The sequence below is a fragment of the Notolepis coatsorum genome (assembly GCF_963971535.1).
Source record: "Notolepis coatsorum genome assembly, chromosome: 11".
NCBI classification, from domain to species: Eukaryota; Metazoa; Chordata; class Actinopteri; order Aulopiformes; family Paralepididae; genus Notolepis; species Notolepis coatsorum.
The window spans coordinates 76,177,301-76,204,808 of record NC_140175.1 but is presented as its reverse complement, the minus strand read 5'-3'; the positions used below and the strand labels follow the sequence as shown (position 1 = coordinate 76,204,808).

The 27,508-nt window shown below is 45.1% G+C and overlaps 1 protein-coding gene across 1 annotated transcript in view; it reads right to left on the bottom strand.

Annotated features, from left to right (window-relative positions):
* The window catches only part of nnt (nicotinamide nucleotide transhydrogenase), a gene marked incomplete at its 3' end in the record, with an annotated part of 159,565 nt that overhangs the window by 93,714 nt on the left and 38,343 nt on the right, over nucleotides 1-27,508 (bottom strand). The window contains exons 7-10 of the mRNA XM_084324965.1: nucleotides 19,675-19,865; nucleotides 16,370-16,503; nucleotides 12,239-12,430; nucleotides 1,724-1,877 (exon numbers count right to left, since the gene is read on the bottom strand). Coding sequence (XP_084181091.1) covers nucleotides 1,724-1,877; nucleotides 12,239-12,430; nucleotides 16,370-16,503; nucleotides 19,675-19,865 — 671 coding nt within the window. The remainder of the gene's footprint in view (nucleotides 1-1,723; nucleotides 1,878-12,238; nucleotides 12,431-16,369; nucleotides 16,504-19,674; nucleotides 19,866-27,508) is intronic.

Sequence of the window (27,508 nt, the reverse complement as noted above, 5' to 3'; positions counted from 1 at the left end):
TGTCGTAGGTTGACCCATTTCTGAAGTGAATTTCCTTTTTTGCATTAGTAACTTCAGAATATTATCTTTCAAAAGAGACCATTATGCATGTGCTATAAGTATAAAGTATAAAGCTAAGCTTTGCAAAAAAAAGTATGCAGTCCTCAAGTTCAAGTAAAAAAAATTGGTTAATGTCTGTTAACACATTGACCGCCAGCAGCAGTGGGCGCTGATCCCCCTTCATCGCCAGGTCTTTATTCAATGGATATAGTTTTAGACTGTGACAATTGCGAGTGCTTAAAATATTTCTTATATTATATCTATGGGTCTAATAACACTGTCGAGTCTCAGTGAGTTGCTTCCAGTCAACATGCTCGAGACAGATTGTTTTTTCATCAGTACATTTCCGTTTTATACCATTTTGAATAGAGTATGGTTTGGGTGCTTTTCAGTAATTCCAGGAAAAAGACGAGAAAAAGGCATTTTACTGTAATCCAGTCATCACGTTGTATTTTTTCGGCTGATTATCTAATCATCCTGAAATCAACGCTAGATTATCATTATTATGTCTCCTCGACCATACATGAAATGACCGTCGTAGCGGGGCGCTTGCCCCACCCCCACCGCAGCCAACGGTAAACAGCCATACACAGTCCAGACAGATAGCTGTGATCGCGGTAGAAATAAATGTCAGATCAACGATCAAATTTATATATAATGTTCTTACCTTGTATCTGATGTAATGCAAAAGAGATAATCCAAATATCTGATCGCAATTCCAAATAATGCTCGTGGAGGTCCGTACCACACTACCGACCATTTCACAATGACGGGCGGGCGGAGTTACTGTTCGATGCCATCGTTGTATAGAACTGGCTCGCCTGAGTATTTAAACCCCGCCCGCCCAGCTCAGATCGGCTTCTAAAACACACCAGCCCATTTTCAATGAGATGCAATAGCTCCGCCTGGCAGTAGAGGGGGGTGTTGACCGTCTGTGGTATTAGCCGTCAGACAGGGTCTGAAGGCTATACCAGAGGCTGCAGCTATGAATTATGAATAGCGAATAAACGAAATAACGATCCCAAAAACGAGTAAACTCGTTTCTGGCGCTGAACGCATGGCGGGCAATAACGAGTTAACTCGTTTCCGGCGCAGATTGTGTTAAGAGGTTAAGATAAGATAAGAAAATATATTTTTTATTGTTCCCCTTGGGGACATTTGGGTGTCATAGCAACGGCCAATGCCCAGGACAGCTCGACTTAGATATGACATGTCCAAGTAAATCACATCTTGTTCTTCTTCATATCAGTCTTGTGTGAGACACAACAAAACCCCTAAACCCATCTTTGTTTTCATTTGACCATCTTTGTTTTCATTTGATCATCTTTGTTTTCATTTGTCATTCCCAGCTGGTACTTAATTGTAAGTCTGACCGGAGCTCTTTCTCACTTTCTGGTCAGACGTTCGTGTTTAGACTCGTCTCTGATTGTAAACTGAGGATACTTTTTCTGTGGCCACAGAAATAGATGTTGTTCTTTTTTATACAATTTGACTCGTCTGAAATTCTACAGTTCACTGTCTTGGCTCATTTAAAATATTCCACAACAGGTAATACATTGCAATATAACGCAATATAGCACTAGTTATAGTATCGTGATAATATCATATCATGGGGCCTCTGGTGATTCCCATCCCTAATAGATATGGAATGATATAAGCTGTATGTAAACAGATGCTCATTTACCTCCAGCGTACATGCCAGCGTTGGTGAGGGTAGCTTGCAACGGAGAGATCTTGGAGGCCTTCTCCTTCGCCAGCTCCTGCACACTCTTGATTTTGACGGGAGCAGCCACTGGTATGTTGTTAGGCTGTGGAGCTGGGAAGATGTTCCTCCCATCCTGCAGGTGGAGAGAGAGAGAAAGAGAGATAGGAAGAAAAACAAGTTGAGAGGAAAAGGACAGGAATGAGGGGACAGAAGAAAGAACATAGGGAAAGGCAAGAGAAGAGGAGGAGTGGAGGAGGGGAGAGGATAGGAGGAGGTGAGAAGAGAGGAGGAGGGCAGAGGAGAAGAGAGGAGGGAGGAGGAGGGCAGAGGAGAAGAGAGGAGGGAGGAGAGAGGAAGCGAGGAGGAGAGATGAGGAGAGAGGAGGGGAGAGGAGAGGAGAGAGGGGGGAGAGGAGGAGAGCGGAGGAGATATGAGAGGAGAGGAGAGGAGGGGAGAGGAGAGGAGGGGAGAAGAGGGGAGAGGAGGAGAGGAGAGGAGAAAGGAGGAGAGGAGAGGAGAAAGGAGGAGAGGAGAGGAGAAAGGAGGAGAGGAGAAAGGAGGAGGGAGGAGCGGAGAAAGGAGGAGGGAGGAGCGGAGAAAGGAGGAGGGAGGAGCGGAGAAAGAAAAAAAACAGACAGGGTCAAGGAAAGAGGACACGAGGCAACAAGTTCAAACAATTATTCCCAATTACCATCAAACATCAACAGTATGAAATATTATTGGTTGGGGGTGCTGGACAGCCAAATTGTATGCATTATGGTCAGTATAAGGTCACAACCTTGTGGACAAGAATGAAAGACAAAACAGAGGGAAAATGTAGTCATCAACCACCTGTGGAGATCAACAATATCAAACTACATTCATTATTAAAAGCTCATTCCATCATTTTACTGTGTATTCATCCGATTCTATTGATTGGTAAGACGCCTCTCCGATGTTGGCTGATGCACACGTGCATAAGGCTGCGATTAGCGAGCGCGCCCGAGATCAAAGTCAGCATGCTGATGGCAACATTAAACTTACACCTATCAGCGGTTTCCACAGAGCCGTGTCCACTGACTCATGTATGAGAGATTAGAAGGATGAAGCCTGGGTTGCATTACTATCTGAAATGGATTCAATGACTTCTCCGGAGGGTGGATCGAGGTCTTCTGGCACACTAACACCCCCCCCACCCCCTGACACATCCACACCCAGCATGTAAAACCTGCCTACGCTGCACTCCAGGCATATACTCGCTGTAATAACTGACCGAGGTTGACCATGTAAGGATTAAGGATGAAGTGCTAAAAAAAACTAATGACGTGAATTAATTATCCTTGTCATAATTCTCATTTTCTTCATCATCATCATCATCATCATCATCATCATCATCATAGGCCATATGTTGCCTGTACTTGAAGACAGGCTCTAAAGAAAAATATGTTTTTCTTCCCCCCCAATGGAATAATACTTGAAAGAAGAACTCATTATCCACTGGCCAGGATGGACACTTTTCATAAGCCAGTTGTAGCAACAGAAGAGACTGATTCATCATCTAATTGGCTCTCGTCTGGGTGGGTTTAAACGAGGCATAACTAATCAAACCCACACACTGTGACCTCACCTGCTCCACCAGACTAGATTGAGTAACGCTGCGTTCAGAGATCGAATGTGATTCCCAGTGGGAAGGTGTGCTTTTAGGGCTCATTCAGATCTAATCGGACAACGCAGCACCTCGACGAAGCAGGTTGGTGCGGATGGGCCATTTGTGTCATGTCATGCTGTCAACCCCCCCCCCCCCCCCCCTTCCCTCGTCTTTTGCTGGGGGTTGCGTTACGTCAAAAGTGGACTAGAGTTCAACTTATTCGCGGAACACTGCTCCATTCTTTTGCGCAACATTGTGCGGAAACAACTGTCGGAGTCCAACGCAGCTACCTCCATTCAAAAGAAACAACTACCCCCATTCAAAAGAAACAACTACCCCCATTCAAAAGAAACAACTACCCCCATTCAAAAGAAACAACTACCCCCATTCAAAAGAAACAACTACCTCCATTCAAAAGAAACAACTACCCCGATTCAAAAGAAACAACTACCTCCATTCAAAAGAAACAACTACCTCCATTCAAAAGAAACAACTACCCCGATTCAAAAGAAACAACTACCTCCAGTCAAAAGAAACAACTACCTCCATTCAAAAGAAACAACTACCTCCATTCAAAAGAAACAACTACCCCCATTCAAAAGAAACAACTACCCCCATTCAAAAGAAACAACTACCTCCATTCAAAAGAAACAACTACCCCCATTCAAAAGAAACAACTACTTCCATTCAAAAGAAACAACTACCCCCATTCAAAAGAAACAACTACCCCGATTCAAAAGAAACAACTACCCCCATTCAAAAGAAACAACTACCCCCATTCAAAAAAAACAACTACCTCCATTCAAAAGAAACAACTACCCCGATTCAAAAGAAACAACTACCTCCATTCAAAAGAAACAACTACCTCCATTCAAAAGAAACAACTACCTCCATTCAAAAGAAACAACTACCCCATTTAAAAGAAACAACTACCCCATTTAAAAGAAGGGGAGGGGGTTAATATTAAAAAATTATAATAATAATACCATTCAAAAGAAACAACTACCCCATTTAAAAGAAACAACTACCCCATTTAAAAGAAGGGGAGGGGGTTAATATTAAAAAATAATAATAATAATAAATAAAAAAGTTAAGTAATTACGACAACAAAAAGGGTTTTTCTCTGAGATCAAAGTCAGAAATGTACAAGAAAAAGTTTGCTTAGCGTTCCATGGGTCTGGTGTGTCAGGCTAGGCAATACCACATGTCATCACATACTGCACTATCCTTCCTTTTTACTGAAATTAGCCGATAATCGGGACCCCCATGGTTGTTATTTCTGTCATGTTAGGACGACTCACGGCAACGTAGCCATGTCGTAATCCTCTTGCTCAATAAGTCCTATTTGGACATTTGATTCATAGTTGGAAATCACTTTGGTTGTGGAGTGGAGAGTGAGTCCCAGTGCACCTGTAACTACACTGGGTAAACAACGCTCACTGTCAAGCCGTGCGTAAAATCTCCCAATTCCCCACATCTCCGTCTGGGCAACCGCCGGGACCGTGTTGGACAGGAGAGTGCGCGGCTTTGAAGGCTCTAATGTGAGCTATTATTGTACACTTGATTATTTAAAATGGTGGCCACAGTCATTATTGTTGACAGGTTGGTAGATGTGAATTAATTTATAATAATAATAAAGAGTTTTAGAAATGACACGGACATGGATATTTTGACAAGATAACCAGAGCGTATAGGCTGTTGTCTTGAACTTGGCTGCATGTGAACTATTCCGTAGGACAGATTCCTTCCAGCACACCAACCAGCCGCCTGCATGGTTGGATGCTAACGAGACGGTAAGTGTTAAGAAGGATCAGATTAAACCGAATATATATATTTACTACTTGAGATATATTGCATAATATTTGTATATCGTCTGATATCCCTTGTGTATTCTTTGTACATATACACGGAATATCCCTTTAACCTAGTACAGACCATAATATTTCGTTCTCCTATTGGACAGCGGTCCCTTAGGCGCCACTGCCATACCCCCAAGGTCTAGTTCAAAGTCACCGCCAAAGACATGCCTGCACATGAACGGCTCTGCGCAAGAATACGAGACAGGAATAAGGCTGGTACTAGTTTGTTCACCTAACATATAAATATGGCGCAGGTGAATACAGAAGTAGTTCGAGTTACCCAAGTGAAGCCTCACCCACGATACAACGTGCGGTGAAGTAGGGCCCGTTTGGCCCCAAATAGAGCATTGAGACCGCGTGCGAATTGATAGCTGAAGTATCAGAGTTTAACGCTGTACCGTCGAGTTCGACCTATTCTATTAATTCAGTAATAGTCTATTTATGTATAGTGTATCGTGCGGCTACCGTTCTACAGTGACCAGCATCACCAACGTTTCCTCGCACCAGCTAGTGTGCTTATCCAGGCTGGGCAGCTTAACCTGGCGCCTTCACCCGAGGAGCCCTAGACGAGGACCGTGTGGACATGTACACTGGATAACCTACCCGACGACTACATAGCCCTTTTCGGCTGGATTATATTTGCTTTGGTCCTGTATCTGATGGAGCGGAGAACCGTCTACACCCACAACTGTGTGGGATTTACCCTGTGAGGAGCATCGTCGAGCCCGCCTCTAAGACGCCTGAGGCTGGCTAGCTTTCTTCCATGCTGCACCGCATACCGGAGAATAGCTGCTGCTTTCGTCTGCCGATCAAGGGAGTAATGTACCCGTAGCTGGAGCTTATTGATTCCCCGGTGATCCAGACTCTGCTACCGACAAATCCTCTCCCCTTGCTGGCCTACAACCGGAGGGACCCTACCAGTATCTCCCGCTGCCTTACTAGTGTACCATAGATATAATTCCTAAGATACAGGTGGTATTCATTATCTCCTGCGTAATATGATAATGGACTTACGTTATTGATTTACTCACGCACATTCTTCGCCTTATAAGCGCGACTCTACGTAAAGTATTGTTATATACTATCATTGCTGCTAATAAATATTATTATAACCCAGATTTGTGTGGAACCGTGTCATTGTGGAGGTGTTCATATCATATACCTGTGTACTGTATGGCCAGTAGTAATGTACATAAGACAGTAGTGGTTTAATGATACCATACTTATTAATACAGTCAGGGAATTGTACCCCTCAGTTACAATTGGTCCTTCGAGCCGGATGGTAATTAGCGTAATATTAATATTAACATGGCCGATGATGAACACAAACGGTTCTCCTAAACTAGATCGCCTGCAGCGCAGACAGCAGCCACCTCTTTCCCTAGAGGACTACGCTGACAGTCTACTACCTAGCTTTATAAAGAAGTTAAGTACGGATAAAATAAATAAAGCGGATAGTAAAAGTATGTCAAACCCTACCGACCAGGCGACCCCGCCAGTAGAGACCCTAGTGGGTTCTAACGTAACTGACCAAGCTCACGGGGGGGACCAGGAGGGACATGACATGACTTTACCCCCCGACAACGCCAACGGGACAGTCCCCGGAGAGCTCCAGGATAAAGAAAGCGCTCCAGGGATGGAACCCGACCCACTACCAGAAGAGACGCACACCCAGGAGATGGATCTCCTCGGAGTGCGACAGGAGAACGGATCTCCAACGAGCACTGCCCGAAGCCGATCACCTCCGCCTGTGTCTTCCCCCAGCGAAGCGGACAAGATGCTGGCGCAGGCACTCATCGCCACCCTGGCAGCCTCCACCGAACGTGATCGACTTCAGGGTGAACGCGATCGACTCCAAGCGCAACAGACGAGCGAGCGCGAACAAGCTGCAGACGAACGAGAGCGCCTTTACGCGCAACTCCAAGCGCAAGCCCTCAGTGAACGCGAACATTCTGCAACCGAGCGAGAGCGCTTCCAGGCGCAACAAAGGAGTGAAGACGACCGCATAAGACTGGAGACCAGACGCCTTCAGACGGAAGAGAACATTGAAAGAAGCCGCGCCGATGCACAGTGCGCCGCCGCCAATGCACAGCGCGACGCCGCCCATGCCAGCGCCAATGCGCAGCGCGACGCCGCCAATGCCCAGCGCGAAGCAGTGCGCGAAGCCGCCCATGCCCAGCGTGAGGCAGAGCGCGACCGGCTGCAGGCGCAGCTGATGGACAAATTGATTGCCATGGCGACACCCCCTCACTCCGCACGGAGCTCCCGGAGATCATCACGACAAGGGTCTAGGACGCATTCCCCTACCCGACCAAGCGACCCGGGACCCCGCCAACAGGAGGATCCTGTCCACGTCTCCGAACCCCCTCCCCGGCCGGTCCATACGAGACCCAGCAACCGGGAAGAACCGGACCACGCCGAGAGACTGAACAGAAGACTCCAGGACCTAGCAGAGGAAGAGGAAGAGGAGGAATGTCAAGCCGACCAGCAGCAACGTACTCTGGACCAGGAGGCCCAGTACAGCCCCGACCAGCAGCAACGTACTCTGGACCAGGAGGTCCAGTACAGCCCAGACGTCAGCCCCGAGGCACTGCGCTACAAACCCCCGACTCAACTCACGGGTGAGTTTGACGCACCGTCAGCACCGAGGAACAGCACCTGGGTACCCGACCTTCGGTACCCACCAAGTACCAGCCCAAGACGACACGCACGGGGAGACTCGCCTAGGAGGCCTCTCCCCCAACGCTCACCGATGTGCCAGCCATCCATGGCATCGTACCTTGGCACACCGACGTTCCCGGACTTCACACACGAGAACAGAGCACAGTACACAGAGCTACGAATGTGCTTAGAGACAATGATGTCCGATGTACCGGATGAAACGTACAAGTATGCTATCCTACTCAAGCACCTGAAGGTGCCCAGAGCGCACAATATAGCGCTGGCATATTCCAACTCTACTACCCCATACAACGCGGCTCTAGTAGCCCTCGACCAACGTTATGGACGCATATGGGACTACGTGATACAGGAGATAAGAGACATTGACCGTCTCCCCCCAGCCAGAGACAACAGAGCATTAGATGACCTCTCTATCAAGGTACAGTCCCTGGTAGGGATGCTGGGGTCCCAAAAGGAAAAAGGGATATACGAACTGTACGCTAACTCTAATGTAGAGAGAATATTAGAGAAGCTCCCTCCCGCCCGACAAGAGCGTTTTCGGCGGCAGAGAGACCACCGTGACCCCAACGGCCCAGAGGCATCCCTCCTAGACCTGTCTGAGTTCCTCGCCAGGGAGGTCAGCAGCTTACGACTGGACACGTTCGTATGGAGTGGACCAAGCCCAAGACCAGGACCTCGGGGATTAAATGATAACCGCCGGTCGGTGACCGTTATGCACCAAGCCGAATCAGTACCGCCGCACAAGAACCACAACACCCCCTCGACGAAAGAGGAGTGGAAGATTGAATGCCAGTACTGTGAAGGGGAACATCGGCTGTATCAATGCGACACTTTCGGGAAGCTGACCACGGACGAGGTGAGTCAGTGGATCAAGGACCACCGCCGCTGCTTCCGCTGCGCGCGCAGCCACATGGCAGCCGAGTGCCGCTTGAAGAAGAAGTGCGGCAGGTGCGGCGGCGCCCACTTGGAGGTCCTGCATGACATCAACAGGCGTCAGCCAGGACAACAGAGTGGGCCCGTTGCGGTAATGTACCATGCCGAGGCGGTGGCACCAGTACCAAAGATCCACCAGACCGCTCCCTACTGTACCGACTGCTACAGCAGACACTGGGAGTCACAGTGCTACTCGGACGACCGCGAGTCGGCACCACCCCAGACGATCCAAAGCAACCGACCAACAGGAGTGCTCCACATTGACCAGCATAGCGGGACCCCCCGAGTGCTCATCAAAGTGGTCAGAGTGCTCCTGAGCTACGAGGACAAGGTCCTGGACACTTACGCCGTCCTGGACGATGGGTCTGAAAAGACTCTCCTCCTCGCTTCCGCCGCAGCCCAGTTGGGCCTGCGGGGTGCCAAAGGTACCATGACAATACGCACCATCAGAAGGGACCAGAAGACCATAAAGGGTGAAAAGGTCTCCTTCAAGATAGCAGCGGTGGACCAGCCCGAGAAGCAGTATAGTATAACCAACGTCTTCACCAGCCACGACATAGGCCTATCACAGTACACCTACCCCATCCCACAGCTGATGGCGAAGTATGTGCACCTACGTCAACTACCTATACCGTTTATCGACGGCGCCACACCAACCCTGCTCATCGGCTCCGACCACGCGGACCTCATTCTCCCAATTGAGGCGGCCCACATCGGACCCAAAGGATGCCCAGTCGCGGTTCAGACCCGACTGGGGTGAACGCTCCAGGGCCCCCTCTACGGACTTGACAGTCAACCCACGTCTACACGCTGCCTACACACAAAGGTGAGCGACACCGGCCACTCTCCCGTACAGCCCGTTGAGAGGCTATTGACATTAAGCGAGAGGCCTGTGAGAGAACCGTGGGCACAAGAGGGAGTTCGGAACTCCACCCCCCTCAGCTGCGCTCCAGACGTAGCTGACCTCGAACCTAGCACCCCAAGCGACTCCTTGACGGGGCGGCCGGAACCGGCCCCTCCTCAGACGGGGTACAGAGCAAACAAGAGAAACAGACGGAAGAGGTGGAGGCGCAGCCAAGCACAGATCAAAGCAGTCTCAGGCCCGCTTCCTCCTAACCCCCCTACCATCCCTTCCAGCCCGTCAGAAGCGGGTCAAGGACGGGGACAACTTAAAAGTGGACACAGTCGTCATGACCATAGACCAGTCACTACCCCGAGCTGCGTGGCCGGCCGGCCGCGTAAGCAACGTGATCACTGGTGCCGACGGAAAGGTCAGAGCGGCAGAAGTGCTCGTCCAAGGGCGGACATACACCCGACCCGTGGCGAGGCTGATAGAGTTGCCAAGGCTCCCCGACTCGCTTAATGACGACCATGACCCACTGACTTCGTGAATTGCCCTACCCTCACAACGGACATTGAGTAGTGGACAGTGCGGTTAATCTGTCTCTGCTTATCTAATTAGGTGGGACTAATTAGGAGGCGGCTGTTATGAAGGATCAGATTAAACCGAATATATATATTTACTACTTGAGATATATTGCATAATATTTGTATATCGTCTGATATCCCTTGTGTATTCTTTGTACATACACGGAATATCCCTTTAACCTAGTACAGACCATAATATTTCGTTCTCCTATTGGACAGCGGTCCCTTAGGCGCCACTGCCATACCCCCAAGGTCTAGTTCAAAGTCACCGCCAAAGACATGCCTGCACATGAACGGCTCTGCGCAAGAATACGAGACAGGAATAAGGCTGGTACTAGTTTGTTCACCTAACATATAAATATGGCGCAGGTGAATACAGAAGTAGTTCGAGTTACCCAAGTGAAGCCTCACCCACGATACAACGTGCGGTGAAGTAGGGCCCGTTTGGCCCCAAATAGAGCATTGAGACCGCGTGCAAATTGATAGCTGAAGTATCAGAGTTTAACGCTGTACCGTCGAGTTCGACCTATTCTATTAATTCAGTAATAGTCTATTTATGTATAGTGTATCGTGCGGCTACCGTTCTACAGTGACCAGCATCACCAACGTTTCCTCGCACCAGCTAGTGTGCTTATCCAGGCTGGGCAGCTTAACCTGGCGCCTTCACCCGAGGAGCCCTAGACGAGGACCGTGTGGACATGTACACTGGATAACCTACCCGACGACTACATAGCCCTTTTCGGCTGGATTATATTTGCTTTGGTCCTGTATCTGATGGAGCGGAGAACCGTCTACACCCACAACTGTGTGGGATTTACCCTGTGAGGAGCATCGTCGAGCCCGCCTCTAAGACGCCTGAGGCTGGCTAGCTTTCTTCCATGCTGCACCGCATACCGGAGAATAGCTGCTGCTTTCGTCTGCCGATCAAGGGAGTAATGTACCGTCTCCCGTAGCTGGAGCTTATTGATTCCCCGGTGATCCAGACTCTGCTACCGACAAATCCTCTCCCCTTGCTGGCCTACAACCGGAGGGACCCTACCAGTATCTCCCGCTGCCTTACTAGTGTACCATAGATATAATTCCTACGATACAGGTGGTATTCATTATCTCCTGCGTAATATGATAATGGACTTACGTTATTGATTTACTCACGCACATTCTTCACCTTATAAGCGCGACTCTACGTAAAGTATTGTTATATACTATCATTGCTGCTAATAAATATTATTATAACCCAGATTTGTGTGGAACCGTGTCATTGTGGAGGTGTTCATATCATATACCTGTGTACTGTATGGCCAGTAGTAATGTACATAAGACAGTAGTGGTTTAATGATACCATACTTATTAATACAGTCAGGGAATTGTACCCCTCAGTTACAGTAAGAGAACGAGAGGATGCGTGGGCTCAGACTGGGGACGTCCTGTAGGGAGAGCTGGGTCCAGGTACTTCAGTACTACATAATTCACAGTTGTTTCACCTGTTTTCAGTAACTATTTTCTAACATGTGTAATGTTTTTAAAAACAGATCTCTGAATTTGCTTTACCCCAGACTTTAAAAAGGGCCAATATCAGACCATTACATCGGCAATCCCGTATATCGCCCAGCGCCTACGACAGTACGTAACCCTCATGCTGGGATCCATTTGACTGAAGCCAGAAAGGTTTCAATTAGCACCAGCCACCAGTTCACAAGGCCCATGAGCCACATACACAACAGCTGGTACCTGACACCATGATAATGTCAACCTTGGTTTCCGACAAACGGATGCTGTGAGTGTTAAGAGTGTATTTATGTATGTATTTATGTTTGTATGGACAGTTCTCCTGATCATGTCAAATTCTCGACTACGTGTGTGTGTGTGTGTGTGTGTGTGTGTGTGTGTGTGTGTGTGTGTGTGTGTGTGTGTGTGTGTGTGTGTGTGTGTGTGTGTGTGTGTGTGTGTGTGTTTGACTCATCGTACCTGCATGACGACGGACCCTCTGATGACGTGGTCCAAGGTTCCATAGTTAAACTCTTCCTTGACGTTGAAGTAGAAGTTCTCCGTGTCTGGGCTGATGGCTCTGATGAGCTTGGTGAGGTTGTTGGAGTACAGGGTACTGGACTGGGTGGGCAGACGGCTGGGCAGGTCAGTGAAGCCAATGTGGGTCACACCCTATGATAAAGAAAAGGAGGTCAGAGGACTGTATGGTAAAGAAAAGGAGGTCAGATGACTGCCATAGCGGACGGTCCCCAACTAAGAAATTCTTAGTTGACTAATCGATTAGTTAATTTCATCAATTCATGTGAATTTCTGTTTCGCAAAGGCAATAATGCAGAAAGACTTAAATGTACGTTGATGAATCACCTTTCCAGGAAGTACTTTTTTTTTGCATTAAAAACTCACCAAACGTCCAAGAGGAAGGAGACAACCGTGGAGATGACAAAGTTCACCAGTCCATATTGTCCCCCCCGTTGGGATGAACTTGGGAGTCTGTTCCTAGTTTATCTGCCACACGTTAGCACTCGATAACATAGCTAACGCTAGTTAGCTGTCCCTGCCTTTAGCTAAGCCGACATGGCTAGCCTGACTGAACGTTCTAACACACGCAACAACTTTCATCTTCAGTCCATCTGCCGAACGTCCTCTTCGTCTTGGCATAACCTAATCACTATACTTGGTATTGATAAGCTTACGGCACGCAGCGTTATTTCTTCTGCTCCGATGCTGCGCATTTGGTTTTCAAAAGTAGGATGCTCTTGGCCAAGACATCCACTCGCTCCTGTGGATAGCGCCGAATAGACCCCGTACCTGTACCCCCTCCCCTCGTGGATAATACCGGTCTTCTTCACATCTCTCTACCGACTACCAGACCAATGATAACCAGCTCCCCCTAGTGTTAGTCCTCCCACGATGCTTTGCAAAAAAGTAAACGGGTCATTGAATGAAACCAATAGTATATCTGCAGAGCTGCAGAGCCCGGAACACTATTCTACAAACGTGTCTAATATGAAATATATAAGCATGTAAGCAAAACTAGATTTTAGGTCTGTGATGGAAAGTGATTGTTAACACTTTGAGTGCCGGGACCCGTCTTTAGACGTCTTTGCTGGCCATGCTAAAGTTGCCGGAGGACGCGTTACGTCGTCCTTATATCAATATTTCAAAAATCTGCGATCGGATTCATATGTCCCCTCCGCTGGCCTGAGATCCACCAGCAGGACCCACTGAGCTCTCTGGCGGTTCAGGAGCGCCATCTGGTGGCCGATCGGCGCAATCGCCAAACAGGATGTTGAATAGAGGTTGTCATGACGACCGTAGTACTTCCGGGCGCTCGCTATAGTTCATGGGACTCTGGCTCGTCACGCTACACGGTGATCGATTGGCAATAACTCGATAAACAACATGATTTGGACGTATATACCATTATACAAGCTGGAGATGGACCGGGTAAAAATATATCCCATAATGATAAGATTTCTACTCGACGATGATCGCCCAACGGCGCGCGGAGACTGGGGTGAGTTTCAGCGTGTAACCTTACCGTCTTCGATACTAACTGCTATTATCAACATTTGACCCACATTAGATGATTGGTATAACGCTGCCCACGGAATTATAAACGCCCCCTCGCCCATCCGGTCAACATCAGATGACGTGTAGTAACTTCTAGAAGTACGTCTAGTTGGAATTTTTTATAACGCGCTGATTGCCATCAAACTGTATTTCATTATCAATATAATGCATTTGGGGCTATATATCACGTTCTGGAGAAAGCTGCAGAAAGAGATGAAAACATACTTATACATTAGACCATACTTTACTATGAATATGTGAATGAAAAAGTTTAACGTTGCTACACAATGAACAATACATATAGGACTTTGAATGGGCCCTAATAATGGCAATGTAGCAATAGAATTTAAAAAGTTATAGCCCTGCAAAGAAGGGGACTTTCTCCATAGACAAATAGCGCTGGCAATCTATGGTATATCATGAATTTAACCTTAGGCAGCCAAAGTGTTAACATTCAATTTATTTACATTTTTATAAAAAAAATTAAAAAACATTGAAAAAAGTTTTTGTGAGGCCCCCCTCCCCGCGAGGCCCTGTGCGACCGCACTGCTCGCACGCCCCTTGAGACGCCCCTGGTCTCAACCTCGTTACACATGCTGTGTTTATTTGTCCCAAAGAGCATTCCCAGTTTTTGATTCATGGTTCTGACTTGGAACAGCTGCAAAGATATTTCTTTTGACAACCTCACATAATCTTGAAAATGCAAGTGGAAAATAAAAATTATGCCGGGTGTAAATAGATTTGACCTATTTTTATAATATTACTCATCGTCAGGGCTGATGACTTTGATTAATCTAGTGATCCGGACCGATAGATTAAGAAACACAGGCTAAGAGGGAGTCAGGCTCCAGACTAACTTTTCCACTGGTAGAACCGATGCTACCAACTTTCTCAGTTGATCGCACCCTTTTTTCTTTTTGTATGGTATTCAATGTCCTTATCGTGAATGATAGGTAGGGGCGGAAGCAATTGAGTCTTTTCCCGGAGGTTGTGTGATATCACCCCTATAAAACTAGGTGCAGGCCGTGTCGTTGGCAATGGTTGAATTCACATTCAACCATTGGCACCTCTCATTGGTTCTCCTTCCACACCGGCCTCCTCCTCTCTCTCCCCGCCGGCCTCCTCTTCTCTCTCTCCTCATTTTGCTTTTTAAAAATTATCTGCTATAGACCGCTGTGTTTTTGGACCACGGCTAACAGCAACAACAATGGATTGTTTGGTAAAGTGCTGGTGTCCTAGACTTTGGAGGACGTGGATCCTGTGCACTCGCACGAATGCGACCACGTGGAATTTTAACATTAAAAAACTGTTGCATATGCGACCATTTTGATCACAGGCTGGAGCCCTGGAGGGAGTGCATGTGTGTGCCGTGTGTTTGATCTGTGAGTGATAGGGCTGAACAAAATATGTTGTTCTTGTGTCTGTTGACTAAAAACACACTTCTTCAATCAATATATGAAATGAAGAAATTAAACTAACCTTCGTACTGTGTTTTACTAGTATACACTCTGCTACTAAGGAATCGACCTTGCCTATAATTATTACTACCTACTATGCTAATATGTCTATTACTATGCACTCAAGATTGTAGCACTCAAGTTCGACACTGTTTGACAAACAATGTTACTTACCCTTAGCTGCCAGATTTGTACCCTTCCTGCTGACTTTGGATAAAAGTGACTAAATGTACATTTTAATTTCTGTAGATAGGATTTGTTGGCCAGGGAATCTCTGCAGCACCACAACACTTACTTTAGGATGTTATTTTTTACATGTTGCCTTTCACAAATATTGCACCCTCCATTGGATATTGCATTAGTGGTTGTCAACCTTCTTTTGGTCAACGCCCCCCTATCTAACGTCCATATTCTATAAGAACCCCCCCCCCCCCCCACACCCAAATGGGAATTACATTTTCGCCTTATTTATTATTTTCTGTTTATGAATGAATGAATGATCATTACATTTATATTGCGCTTTTCTAGACACTCAAAGCGCTCCCCACAATGTAGGGTGGAAATTGCCTCCTTCACCACCACTGGTAGCATCCAACCTTGGGCTATGCAGGCTCAATGGCTGCCATACACTGGCACCAGGCACACGTCACACTACACAATGGCTGAAAGGCTCAGGAGACAGGGAATGAGATCAGCCAATTAAGGGGAAGGGATGATTGGTGGCCTTGATGTCAGAGACCTGATTGGGAATTTGGCCAGGAACGTCAGGGAACCCCCTACTCTTTGCGATAGCCATTCATGTTTCTATTTGGCTCAGTTTTTGGGATCAATTAAGTCTGTCAGTGGTGTGTGTCAAATGAAGGCTTCTAACGATGGGTAGGGACCCAAAAAAGTCTTATTATAATTTTTTTTTTTTACAAATTGTAATTTTCCAAGTCAAGATATTAAAACAATGATAATAAATACAATAAACTAGCAGCCCCTTTGAGCATCTTAACGTCTCAACACTCTCTGAATGCCCCCGTGGAGAAACCCTACATTAGACGTCATTGTTCAGCCCTAGTGAGTGTGTCTCTTGTACCTTGTGCACAGTCAGCTCCCCAGGGACAGTGGTCTCAATGTTTCCTCCAGCCTCTGCGGCCAGGTCCACCACCACAGACCCATCCTTCATGCTCTCCACCATCTCCGTGGTGATCAGGATGGGAGCCCGCCTACCTACAGCACAGGGTTACCACAGAAACACAGAGGTCAGGGGATTCTGGGAAGGCTTGCAGCCGAGTGGAAGAATCCATCTTTAAGGTTATTTGGGGGGGGGGGTGCTTCACTTCACACTGAGGCCCCGTCCACACGAATGCTGGTTTTAATATAACCATGATTGTATGTGCGCAGTTGCACTGTTCGGCCACACACAACCGGGGATTTGCTACACTGCAACCGCGGTCTTTGAAACCGGTGGCCAGGGTGAAGTTGTGCGGTTTTGCAGTTGCGTGTGGGCATAGCAACCGAGGTTATTCCCAGTGTTTACAGCAGAGCTGTCGCAATTATTTCCCATGTTCACGGCAGACCGCGGGGTAGAGAGATTATAGCAGAGCCAACTACACCAGTGTTTACAGCAGAGCTGTCCCAAGTAGCGTTATATGAAAATGATTGTAACAAACTTTTGTTCGAAACGTATCGTCTGTGTTGAAGAGTGTTGTGATCGACTGATGTCTTGTCGCATTCCTGACCTGACGCTGAGAGTAAACATGTAGCTGCAGCTAAACTAAACTCATGTGTTGTCAAGTTATTGTTATAAGGAACCCACAAAACTAAGCCAAAGTCAATGGGGACAAGCTCCTTTCTATACAAGCTGACAGTGAAACTACCCCACAGTAGATTTCTATTTGTTTCTGTCAGCTTGTATAGAGACATGAGCTTGGCTCCATTGACTTAGCATTAGTGTGTGGCTAACTAAGCGGAGCTGTGGGTATGGATTATGAAGAACAGCATGGATTGTGCTGATAAAAGACTCTACCGATCAACAACATTATTAGTAAGTAGGAAATAGGACCAGGGTTCCAAAATTAGAAAGCATTCATTCAATAATCATTAACTCAAAATTAAAACAATTAAGTGACAAGTACTGTAAGTGACATTCCTAGGCTAGCAAATAACTGACTCTTCATGAATTCAAAATGGGGACATGTATGGGCTAAAACAGTTAGAAATAATGTACTAAAGTGAGAGATCACATTATTTGTAGTGCGTGCAGATCAATGAAACTCTTTAATTGTTAGATGTTAGAGCTATAAGAAACTAAATTAAATAAAAGGTATCAAAATTGTATTCAATTCAAATCATCCAAACACGATGAAATTCCTCATATGACATGGTTTGTTTCACTGCAGTGTTTTGCCCTGATTTCAGTGTCCATGACAAAGTGTTCAATTTCTATTTCAATTTCAATGTATTTATAAAAAAATAGGGACAATGCACATTAATGAACATTTATATGTTAACGTGCCAGATTGTAGCTATAAGCTCATTTCCATCTGTAGTCCCTTTGCAGGTTGATGTGAACACAGAACATGCAAAGAACATGCAATACAAAGACAATGAACAATAAAGGCAATAAACAATGTACATAATCATTGACCACATGCTGGACAAAATAAACAACAAAAACATAAACAACATACTTCAACTGAGGGACACCTACCTGTGTGTGTGTGTGTGTGTGTGTGTGTGTGTGTGTGTGTGTGTGTGCGCGCGCGCGCGTGTGTGTGTGTGTGTGTGTGTGTGTGTATGTGTGTGTGTGCATGTCTTCCCCTGGCAAAATGCTAAAGCAACTATTGTACCGTGAACGTCGGAATGCCCTTGTTTGAACTAGCACTGAGCCCTAGCTAGCATGACATTAGCTGGCAGTGTGACAAAACATGTGTGACTTCTGGCAACAGGGCAAACCCATGACACTGGGATGGGCACGAGTACTGTTTCCCCAGATCGAGTACTCGCATGAATTACTAGTAGTGCTTGAGTAATTGCTTAGGGAAATGTATTTTTAGAATGCATCTTAAACCACATGGCAGCAGCAATAAGGAGATATTGTGTCACACACACACACTCACATGCTACCGATATGTCGCTATGTCGCACCGCGGACATAACAATGCACAGTAATATACCTTATACTTAACGTATTGTCGGTCAAAACAGTCAGTTACCGTTTGTAATAATGATATGACCTCCACTCTCAGTCTGCAGCAGGTGTCTCCTCTCATGGAACGGCATGGCGGTATCAATAGTCTATGAACGCTACGCAAAGTGGCGACATGTATTTGGCACAATTAGGAAATTAACCGCTGTTTTTATCTTTTAGATGGCGCTTATTCCAACTCAAACCTTTTTGCGGTACACACACTCCACAGCTTCATGCTCCACAGCCACGGCTGTTGTCTTCCTGCAACAACTCATGCCTCGCGGGACTTCAGAGCGAGATTTCTGCTTCAGTGGCACAAACAAGCACTTTTGGTGGACGTATGTGGTAACCACGTTTAAAAAGTTAAAATGAAGTACCCTCAAAAACCACGAGTTCAGTTGAAACGGCGAGTACTCGAGTAATGGATTACATACGACCATCCCTACATGACACAGAGTCAGTGAGTGAGAAGCAGGTGCCAGGTCACCTACAGTAGTCTGTGTGTGTGTGTGTGTGTGTGTGTGTGTGTGTGTTTGTGTGTGTGCATGTGTGTGTGTACGCGAGTGCAAGTGTGTACTCCTGCGTGTGCCTGTTTCTCCAGTGTGTACCTGGGAGGATGTATATGTGCATACCTGGGATGAGCGCGGTGCTGATGTATATGTGCATACCTGGGATGAGCGCTGTGCTGATGTATATGTGCATACCTGGGATGAGCGCGGTGCTGATGTTTATGTGCATACCTGGGATGAGTGCAGTGCTGATGTATATGTGCATACCTGGGATGAGTGCAGTGCTGATGTATATGTGCATACCTGGGATGAGCGCGGTGCTGATGTTTATGTGCATACCTGGGATGAGTGCAGTGCTGATGTATATGTGCATACCTGGGATGAGCGCGGTGCTGATGTTTATGTGCATACCTGGGATGAGCGCGGTGCTGATGTTTATGTGCATACCTGGGATGAGTGCAGTGCTGATGTATATGTGCATACCTGGGATGAGTGCAGTGCTGATGTATATGTGCATACCTGGGATGAGTGCAGTGCTGATGTATATGTGCATACCTGGGATGAGTGCAGTGCTGATGTATATGTGCATACCTGGGATGAGCGCGGTGCTGATGTATATGTGCATACCTGGGATGAGTGCAGTGCTGATGTATATGTGCATACCTGGGATGAGCGCAGTGCTGATGTATATGTGCATACCTGGGATGAGTGCAGTGCTGATGAGGATGTCTACGTCCAGACACTGCTTGGCAAACAGCTTCATCTCAGCCTCGATGAACTCCTTGGACATCTCCTTGGCGTAGCCTCCTTGGCCGTCCCCAGACTCCACCACGCCCAGCACCTCCAGAGGCTCCGCCCCCAGGGACTTAAACTGCTCCAGCGCTGCAGCTCTGCAGGAGGAACGGAGAGGGTTGTTGATTCTCCTACTTCCTGGTCTCTGGGACCAATCAAAACATTGCCCCTGGGGAACGGCAACATGCAATACCGCCAACTTCAGGGACTTCCTCTATCGCCACTATTATAGATGCGCCGATACCACTTTTCCACTAGCGATTCCACTGCCGTCCATTAGGGCCCCGACTACATAGACATTTGACTGATCCATTGAATAATTGTTTACATGTTTGCAGGATTAACAGTGGTACATGTTACCAAGTTCCAAAAGTGCATCCCCTCGAACTCGTCTGCCGTACCCGTCGAAACGGACACAAATCTGGCGGAGACGGATGCATCATCACCCCTGTCCAACAAATGATTGGGTGAATTCTCAGATGCCCTGGTATAGCAGCCCATACCGGTTACATCCCTAACAACTAATACCAGACAGTCACAGCAGCCTATTTCTAGATAACCAGATAACCAAGCAGGGAGCCTCGCCAGATCCCAGCTCCCGCTTTGAGAAACAACACAACAGAGGAGAACAGAGAGGAGCACAATTGAGGAATGTGCTAAAACGACACCGCAAAAATAAAAATAAAAAACACTGGGAAACTGTGGGGAGGAGGACCGGCCTTGAAACCAAAATCTACAATGGAAATGAATGAGTTGTTCCACAAAACCACATCTCTGACAATTACATAACGCTCATGTGCCCCAGAGTTCCATGAAACATCATGAAAAATCGCAATTTGCATAAAACACAGGTTGCATTGAACAGTGGAAAAACCATATAAATACAATAAAAAAACAACAGTGGTCATAAGAAACACAGCTATAAACCACTGAACCACGGGCCATGGGTTTCCAAGCACCGTGGCTCTATTCAGTTAGACTCAACTCAACCCATTCAGGAAGTGGATTCCCTGCTAAAGCTACAATTTGTATAACATTTGGCATAAGGCGGTTTGTCATAATATCCGACCTATTACAATGGTTCCATCCTCAATCAAAATATAAACAAAAGCGTGGCCCGCACCACTCAAATTCAAAACATGAATACAACATTATGATTAGGGATGCAACAATGTTAGATTCACAGTACGGTATGGTATCTACCAGAATTCCACGGTATACGGTATTTCACGGTATACATGTTTACGCAAGGTTCCTTCTTATAATCTAATATGAGAACATTTACACAGGGGTCCTCCTCATAACCTAATATGAGAACATTTAGACAGGGGTCCTCCTCATAACCTAATATGAGAACATTTACACAGGGGTCCTCCTCATAACCTAATATGAGAACATTTACACAGGGGTCCTCATCATAACCTAATATGAGAACATTTAGACAGGGGTCCTCCTCATAACCTAATAGAACATTTACACAGGGGTCCTCCTCATAAACTAATATGAGAACATTTAGACAAGGGTCCTCCTCATAACCTAATATGAGAACATTTACACAGGGGTCCTCCTCATAAACGAATATGAGAACATTTAGACAGGGGTCCTCCTCATAACCTAATATGAGAACATTTACACAGGGGTCCTCCTCATAACCTAATATGAGAACATTTACACAGGGGTCCTCCTCATAAACTAATATGAGAACATTTAGACAGGGGTCCTCCTCATAAACTAATATGAGAACATTTAGACAGGGGTCCTCCTCATAAACTAATATGAGAACATTTAGACAAGGGTCCTCCTCATAACCTAATATGAGAACATTTAGACAAGGGTCCTCCTCATAACCTAATATGAGAACATTTAGACAAGGGTCCTCCTCATAACCTAATATGAGAACATTTAGACAAGGGTCAGGGGTCCGTTAGGAACTTGTTTGTTTAGGTCAGGTTGTTGGATAGGATGTTGACCTTTTCCACTCAAGTCGTGACCTTTAGGACCGGCGGGAAAACTCTGGGTGGGGGAAGTTAATAAATAACAATCTCCCCCGTCCCTGAACACCAACCGCTGAAGTACCCTTTAGCAAGGCATTTAACCTACAACTGCTCCAGTGGAGCTGCACAGTGGCCAACAGTGTCAGACTGTGGTTGTACTGGGCAGCTCCTAGTGGCCAACAGTGTCAGACTGTGGTTGTACTGGGCAGCTCCTAGTGGTCAACAGGGTCAGACTGTGGTTGTACTGGGCAGCTCCTAGTGGACAACAGTGTCAGGCTGTGGTTGTACTGGGCAGCTCCTAGTGGTCAACAGGGTCAGACTGGTTGTACTGGGCAGCTCCTAGTGGCCAACAGTGTCAGACTGTGGTTGTACTGGGCAGCTCCTAGTGGACAACAGTGTCAGGCAGTGGTTGTACTGGGCAGCTCCAAGTGGTCAACAGGGTCAGACTGGTTGTACTGGGCAGCTCCTAGTAGTCAACAGTGTCAGGCTGTGGTTGTACTGGGCAGCTCCTAGTGGTCAACAGGGTCAGACTGGTTGTACTGGGCAGCTCCTAGTGGCCAACAGTGTCAGGCTGTGGTTGTACTGGGCAGCTCCTAGTGGTCAACAGTGTCAGGCTGTGGTTGTACTGGGCAGCTCCTAGTGGTCAACAGTATCATACTGGTTGTACTGGGCAGCTCCTACTTAAGTCTAAATGTTTTTTGTATTGACTGCTGCGTGAGTAGTGAGATAACGTTAATGTTCCAGCGCCCTGCAGTGCAAAATCGGATAGTTTATTTTGCATTAAAGATGTAAAATACATACGACAATCTTGTAATCTAGTGCACTTTAATAATGTACATTCAAGGCATTACAAGGGGAGATACAACACATAAGGTTTCGCTATATGTTGATGACCTGCTTCTTTTTGTGGCTGATCCATTACAGTCCATGCCTTACATTCTACATCTGTTACAGGAATTTGGGAACTTCTCTGGCTATAAATTAAATGTAAGCAAAAGTCTTCTTTTCCCGGTAAATAATATTAGCAAAATACTGAAATACGACCAATTTCCTTTTAAGATTTAGCAACAATCCTTTAAACATTTAGGTGTACATATAACTACCGGTAGTTCCTTTAAAACTCTCACAATGGCAAATGTTGATACAATGTTGGAACGCACAAAAACAGATTTAAAACGCTGGTTATGCCTACCAATTTCCTTAGCTGGACGAGTTAACGCTCTGAAAATGACAGTATTACCAAGATTCATATATTTATTTCAAGCGCTTCCAGTCTGGCTTCCGAAACAATTCTTTGTTAAATTTGAGAAATACATTTCAACTTTTATCTAGAACAAATCAACCCCCCGATTGAAGAAGATATATCTGCAAAGACCTAAATCTGAAGGGGGGTTGGGTCCTCCTAACTTTCTCTATTATTATTGGACAGCAAATATCTCCAATTGGCATATTGGGTGGCAGCACTCACAGATAGAGAGGGGCCTATATGGGCAACAATGGAGCTCGCCTCACATCCATCAATTTCCCCAATTTCCATTTTATCTGCTTCATTGCCAACATGCACTAATGCTAAGATGTTTTCTAACCCAGTAGTAGCGTAATTTTCGCACTATAAGCCGCACCTGAATATAAGCCGCAGCAGCTAAATTGAATGATGTGTACATATATAAGCCGCACTGGACTATAAACCGCAGGTGTTTTAATGTTTAATTACCATATGTAATTAGCATTGGGACACAATACTGTCGGACAAATAACAAGAATTAACTCATTTACAAGTTGTATTAAGTTTAGCAAATAAGGGAACAGATAAATAACATTTCAATGCAGTCAAAAAAGCAATATTTCGATTTTTACATTTTCGGGTTTGGTCACGTCGAGTCACATATAAGCCGCACCGTTATATAAGCCGCAGGGTCGAAAAATTGGGGTAAAAGGCGCGGCTTATAGTCCGAAAATGACGGTACTTAATTCCATCAAAATCTGTATACAATTTCGTAAACATTTCAATCTTAATCAGATGAGTGGTCTGTCTCCCCTGTCCCTTAACCATCTTTTCACACCCTCACAAATGGATGCTACTTTTGCTGGTTGGCATCGACTCGGACTGGTCTTCTTTGAAGATCTATTTGATGACAATGCATTTATGACATTTGACCTTTTACGCAAAGAGCACAACATACCACGATCACACTTTTTAAGATATCTACAAGCTCGCAGCTTTGCTTCCAAACATTTTCATACCTACCCCAAACCCCTAGATAAGGATTCTGCATATGAAATAGTACATTTGAATGTGTTCAACAGGGGCTTAATCTCCAGAACATAATTATGAGATTATCCAAAACATTGACCCACCAAGCACTAAAACTCTGGAAGCTTGGGAACGCGACTTGCGAGTGGTTTTCCCTGCTGGTATCTGGGAAGACTGCATCTCCGCTATACATGCTTCCTCCATTTGTGTATTAGACATGGTTTCATTCAATTCTAGGTGTTTCACAGAATACACTATTCTAATGACAGACTGGCTAAAATATACCCATCTGTAAGCCCCACCTGTCCCAGATGTAACAACACAGTTTCATTGGGCCACATGTTCTGGTCCTGTCCCTCCTTAATCGATGTCTGGTCCAGAATATTTGAATGTCTGTCTGTCTTATGTAATACATCTCTCGAACCCAACCCAGTAACCTCCATTTTTGGAGTAATACCAGGGGGAATTCATACCACAAATGCGCAAAGGAAAGTAATAGGATTCAGTAGCCTCATTGCACGCAGAATCCTTCTAATGGAATGGAAATCCAACAAACACCCCCCCTTCAGGAGATGGATGGTGCTGTCTTTGCTACACCTTGAAAAAAACAAGACATACGCTAAACGCGAGTTGACAAGAACTATGACAAGTTCACCAAAATATGGTCCCCTTTTATTGAATATGTAAAGAGATTGACCTTTTGATATAATATCCAACCTGACTGATGGTTTATTTATTCAGTTCACAATCGATGCCTATATTACGGATCCCCTTTCTGTGTATGTGTGTATATATATATATATATATGTACGCATGTGTGTATATATATGGATATGTACCTTTCTCTTTTTTATGAGTAACTAACTAGTATATATTGAAATTCTTTATTCGGAATAACCCCTTGAGATGTAGCATCTCGTTTTAGAGGGGCTCCTAACACAATACAATGTAATTAGGGATGTCCGATATTATCGGCCTACCGATATTATCGGCCGATATCGGCATTAAAATGTGATATCGGAAAATATCTGTATCGGTTTTCAAAAAGCAAAAAGAAAAAATAATAATAATTACATTTCTATAGAAATGATGTCCGATATTATCGGCCTACCGATATTATCGGCCGATATCAGCATTAAAATGTGATATCGGTTGATATCGGTATCGGAAATTAAGAGTTGGACAATATCGGTATATCGGTATCGGTAAAAAAGCCTAAATGTAATGTATGTACATTTTCAGAAGAAAAAAAACACACAAAAAACATTGGACATCGAAACAGTCTACAACAACAAAATCAACTGAGAAATGACATTACAAAATAAGTAAACCAACATACAAGATCACAAAATAAACAGGACAAACAAAACAAAACACAAATCAAGCAAGGATAGGAATGGATCGTTACTTCGTATGAGATAAGTAATGAAAGTCATGATAGTATGCAGTATATAAATGATAAACAAAAAATGATAAACTAAAAACATGTACATGTACTTTGAAAGTAAGAAGACAGCGCATTTTTTAATAAATAATAATAATAATAATAATAAAAAGATGAGATGGAACGAGTATTTGCACTGGTAAGTTATTCCAATCAGAAGGGGCTTTGAACAAAAAGGCTTTCTTGGCTCTTGCTTTTGAGCGTGTTGAAAGTGTAGGTATGGAAAAATAGAGTTGGCTAGAATACCTTAAATAATAATTGGAAGAATATGCAGTCAAGTATTGTTTTAGATATTGCGGATAATTAAGATGAATACATTTAAAAATGTATTGTAACCACTGGCACTGGTTACAAATCTATATGAATTGAAAATGGGGGACCCTGATGGAAACAAGACAAACGTCTTTCTCAGGTCTGCATCCCCTTAACAATTGTGTGTATTGAGCCGTACTGTATTGTACCCATTCTGCAATCTGTTAAATAAAGTTTTCATTCATTCATTCATTCATTCACTGTCTTCTTACAGTGGGAGAGGGCAAGTTCAGAGTTTCATACATTAGACAGTGATGAGTTGTAAAAGGGCATCCAAGAGCAAATCTGCATAGTTTGTTGTAAACTGTATTGAGAGGAATGAGATTTGTTTTGGATGCAACCTGGTAGACAATATCTGCATAATCCATCAATGGCTAAATCAGTTGAATTACCAGCTTCTTTCTAACAGAAAAAGTTAAGCAGTTTCTGGAGTGGTAGAGAATACCCACACTAAGATAAATTTTTCTTACGATATGATCAATGTGACACTTAAATGATCAGAGTTAAGCCAAACACCCAAGTATTTTGTGTGTTCGACTCTTTGCAGAGGTGTACCATCTAAACTGTGAATAGCACATAAACAAGATTTGGCTTTTGAATTGATGCACTGGCGAGTACCAAAAATCATTGTATATGATTTGCTTTTGTTAAGTAGTAATTTGTTAGCAGCAAGCCAATGTTAATAAAATTATTAAGCATAAAGGCACCATCATTAGTGAATGAATCACAGTCACCATTTACATTTTAAACTGACTGAAAGCAAACTGACCCCTCCTTGGTATGGTCCCCACTATCAAATACCTACAAATGACACTGCTGCCATCTACTGGCGGGTAAGAATAATGACATATTGTAATCCTATTATCCTACCTTTGTGGTACCGTGAGCCGATCTGTGGTCTACAGCTCCGATCTTAATTTGAGCCAGATGAAATACACCTTAATCAATCTCAGGTAGGTTACATACTGCATCAACCTCTGAGTCTGAGTCAGATGATCTGACACTGGACGTAAACTCCATGATCAAAACTGCAAAAAAGAATTTCATCAATGACAAAACTGAGGAAAACAAAAACAAACCACGTGAACTTTGGAAATTACTCAATAATCAACTAGGATGCAGTAAAAAACTTAAAACCAGATTCTCAAACATAAACATAAAAACGGACAACACGCTCATCACAGACAAGCTGGATGTAGCCAATTACTTAAACATTTTCTTCACAAACATAGCCACAACACTGGTAAACAAACTACCCTCCCACTCAGGGCTTTATGGGGTAGAACACATAGTAGCTTACTACAAAAACCTAGGGGTCCGCAAGGACGACTTCAAGCTGGAAATGGTAACAACAGATGAGGTACTCAATAAACTGAGCGCCCTCCAACCTAACAAGGCCACTGGCCATGACAACATCCCCTCCAAATTCCTCAGAGACTCAGCAGCCGCCATCACACCAATCATCACACACATAATAAACCTCTCCATAAAACAGGGACACGTCCCCAAGGACTTCAAAATTGCGAGGGTGACCCCTCTGCACAAAAAGGGCAGCAAATTAGACCCAGGCAACTACCGCCCTGTTTCTATTCTCACCTCCATCTCGAAAGTCATGGAAAAAATAGTCTACGAACAGGTCGAAAAGTACCTAGCGGAAAAAAAATCTAATCTACGAATTCCAATCTGGCTTCAGAACATCCCACTCCACTGACACATGCCTTCTCTATTTGAATGACC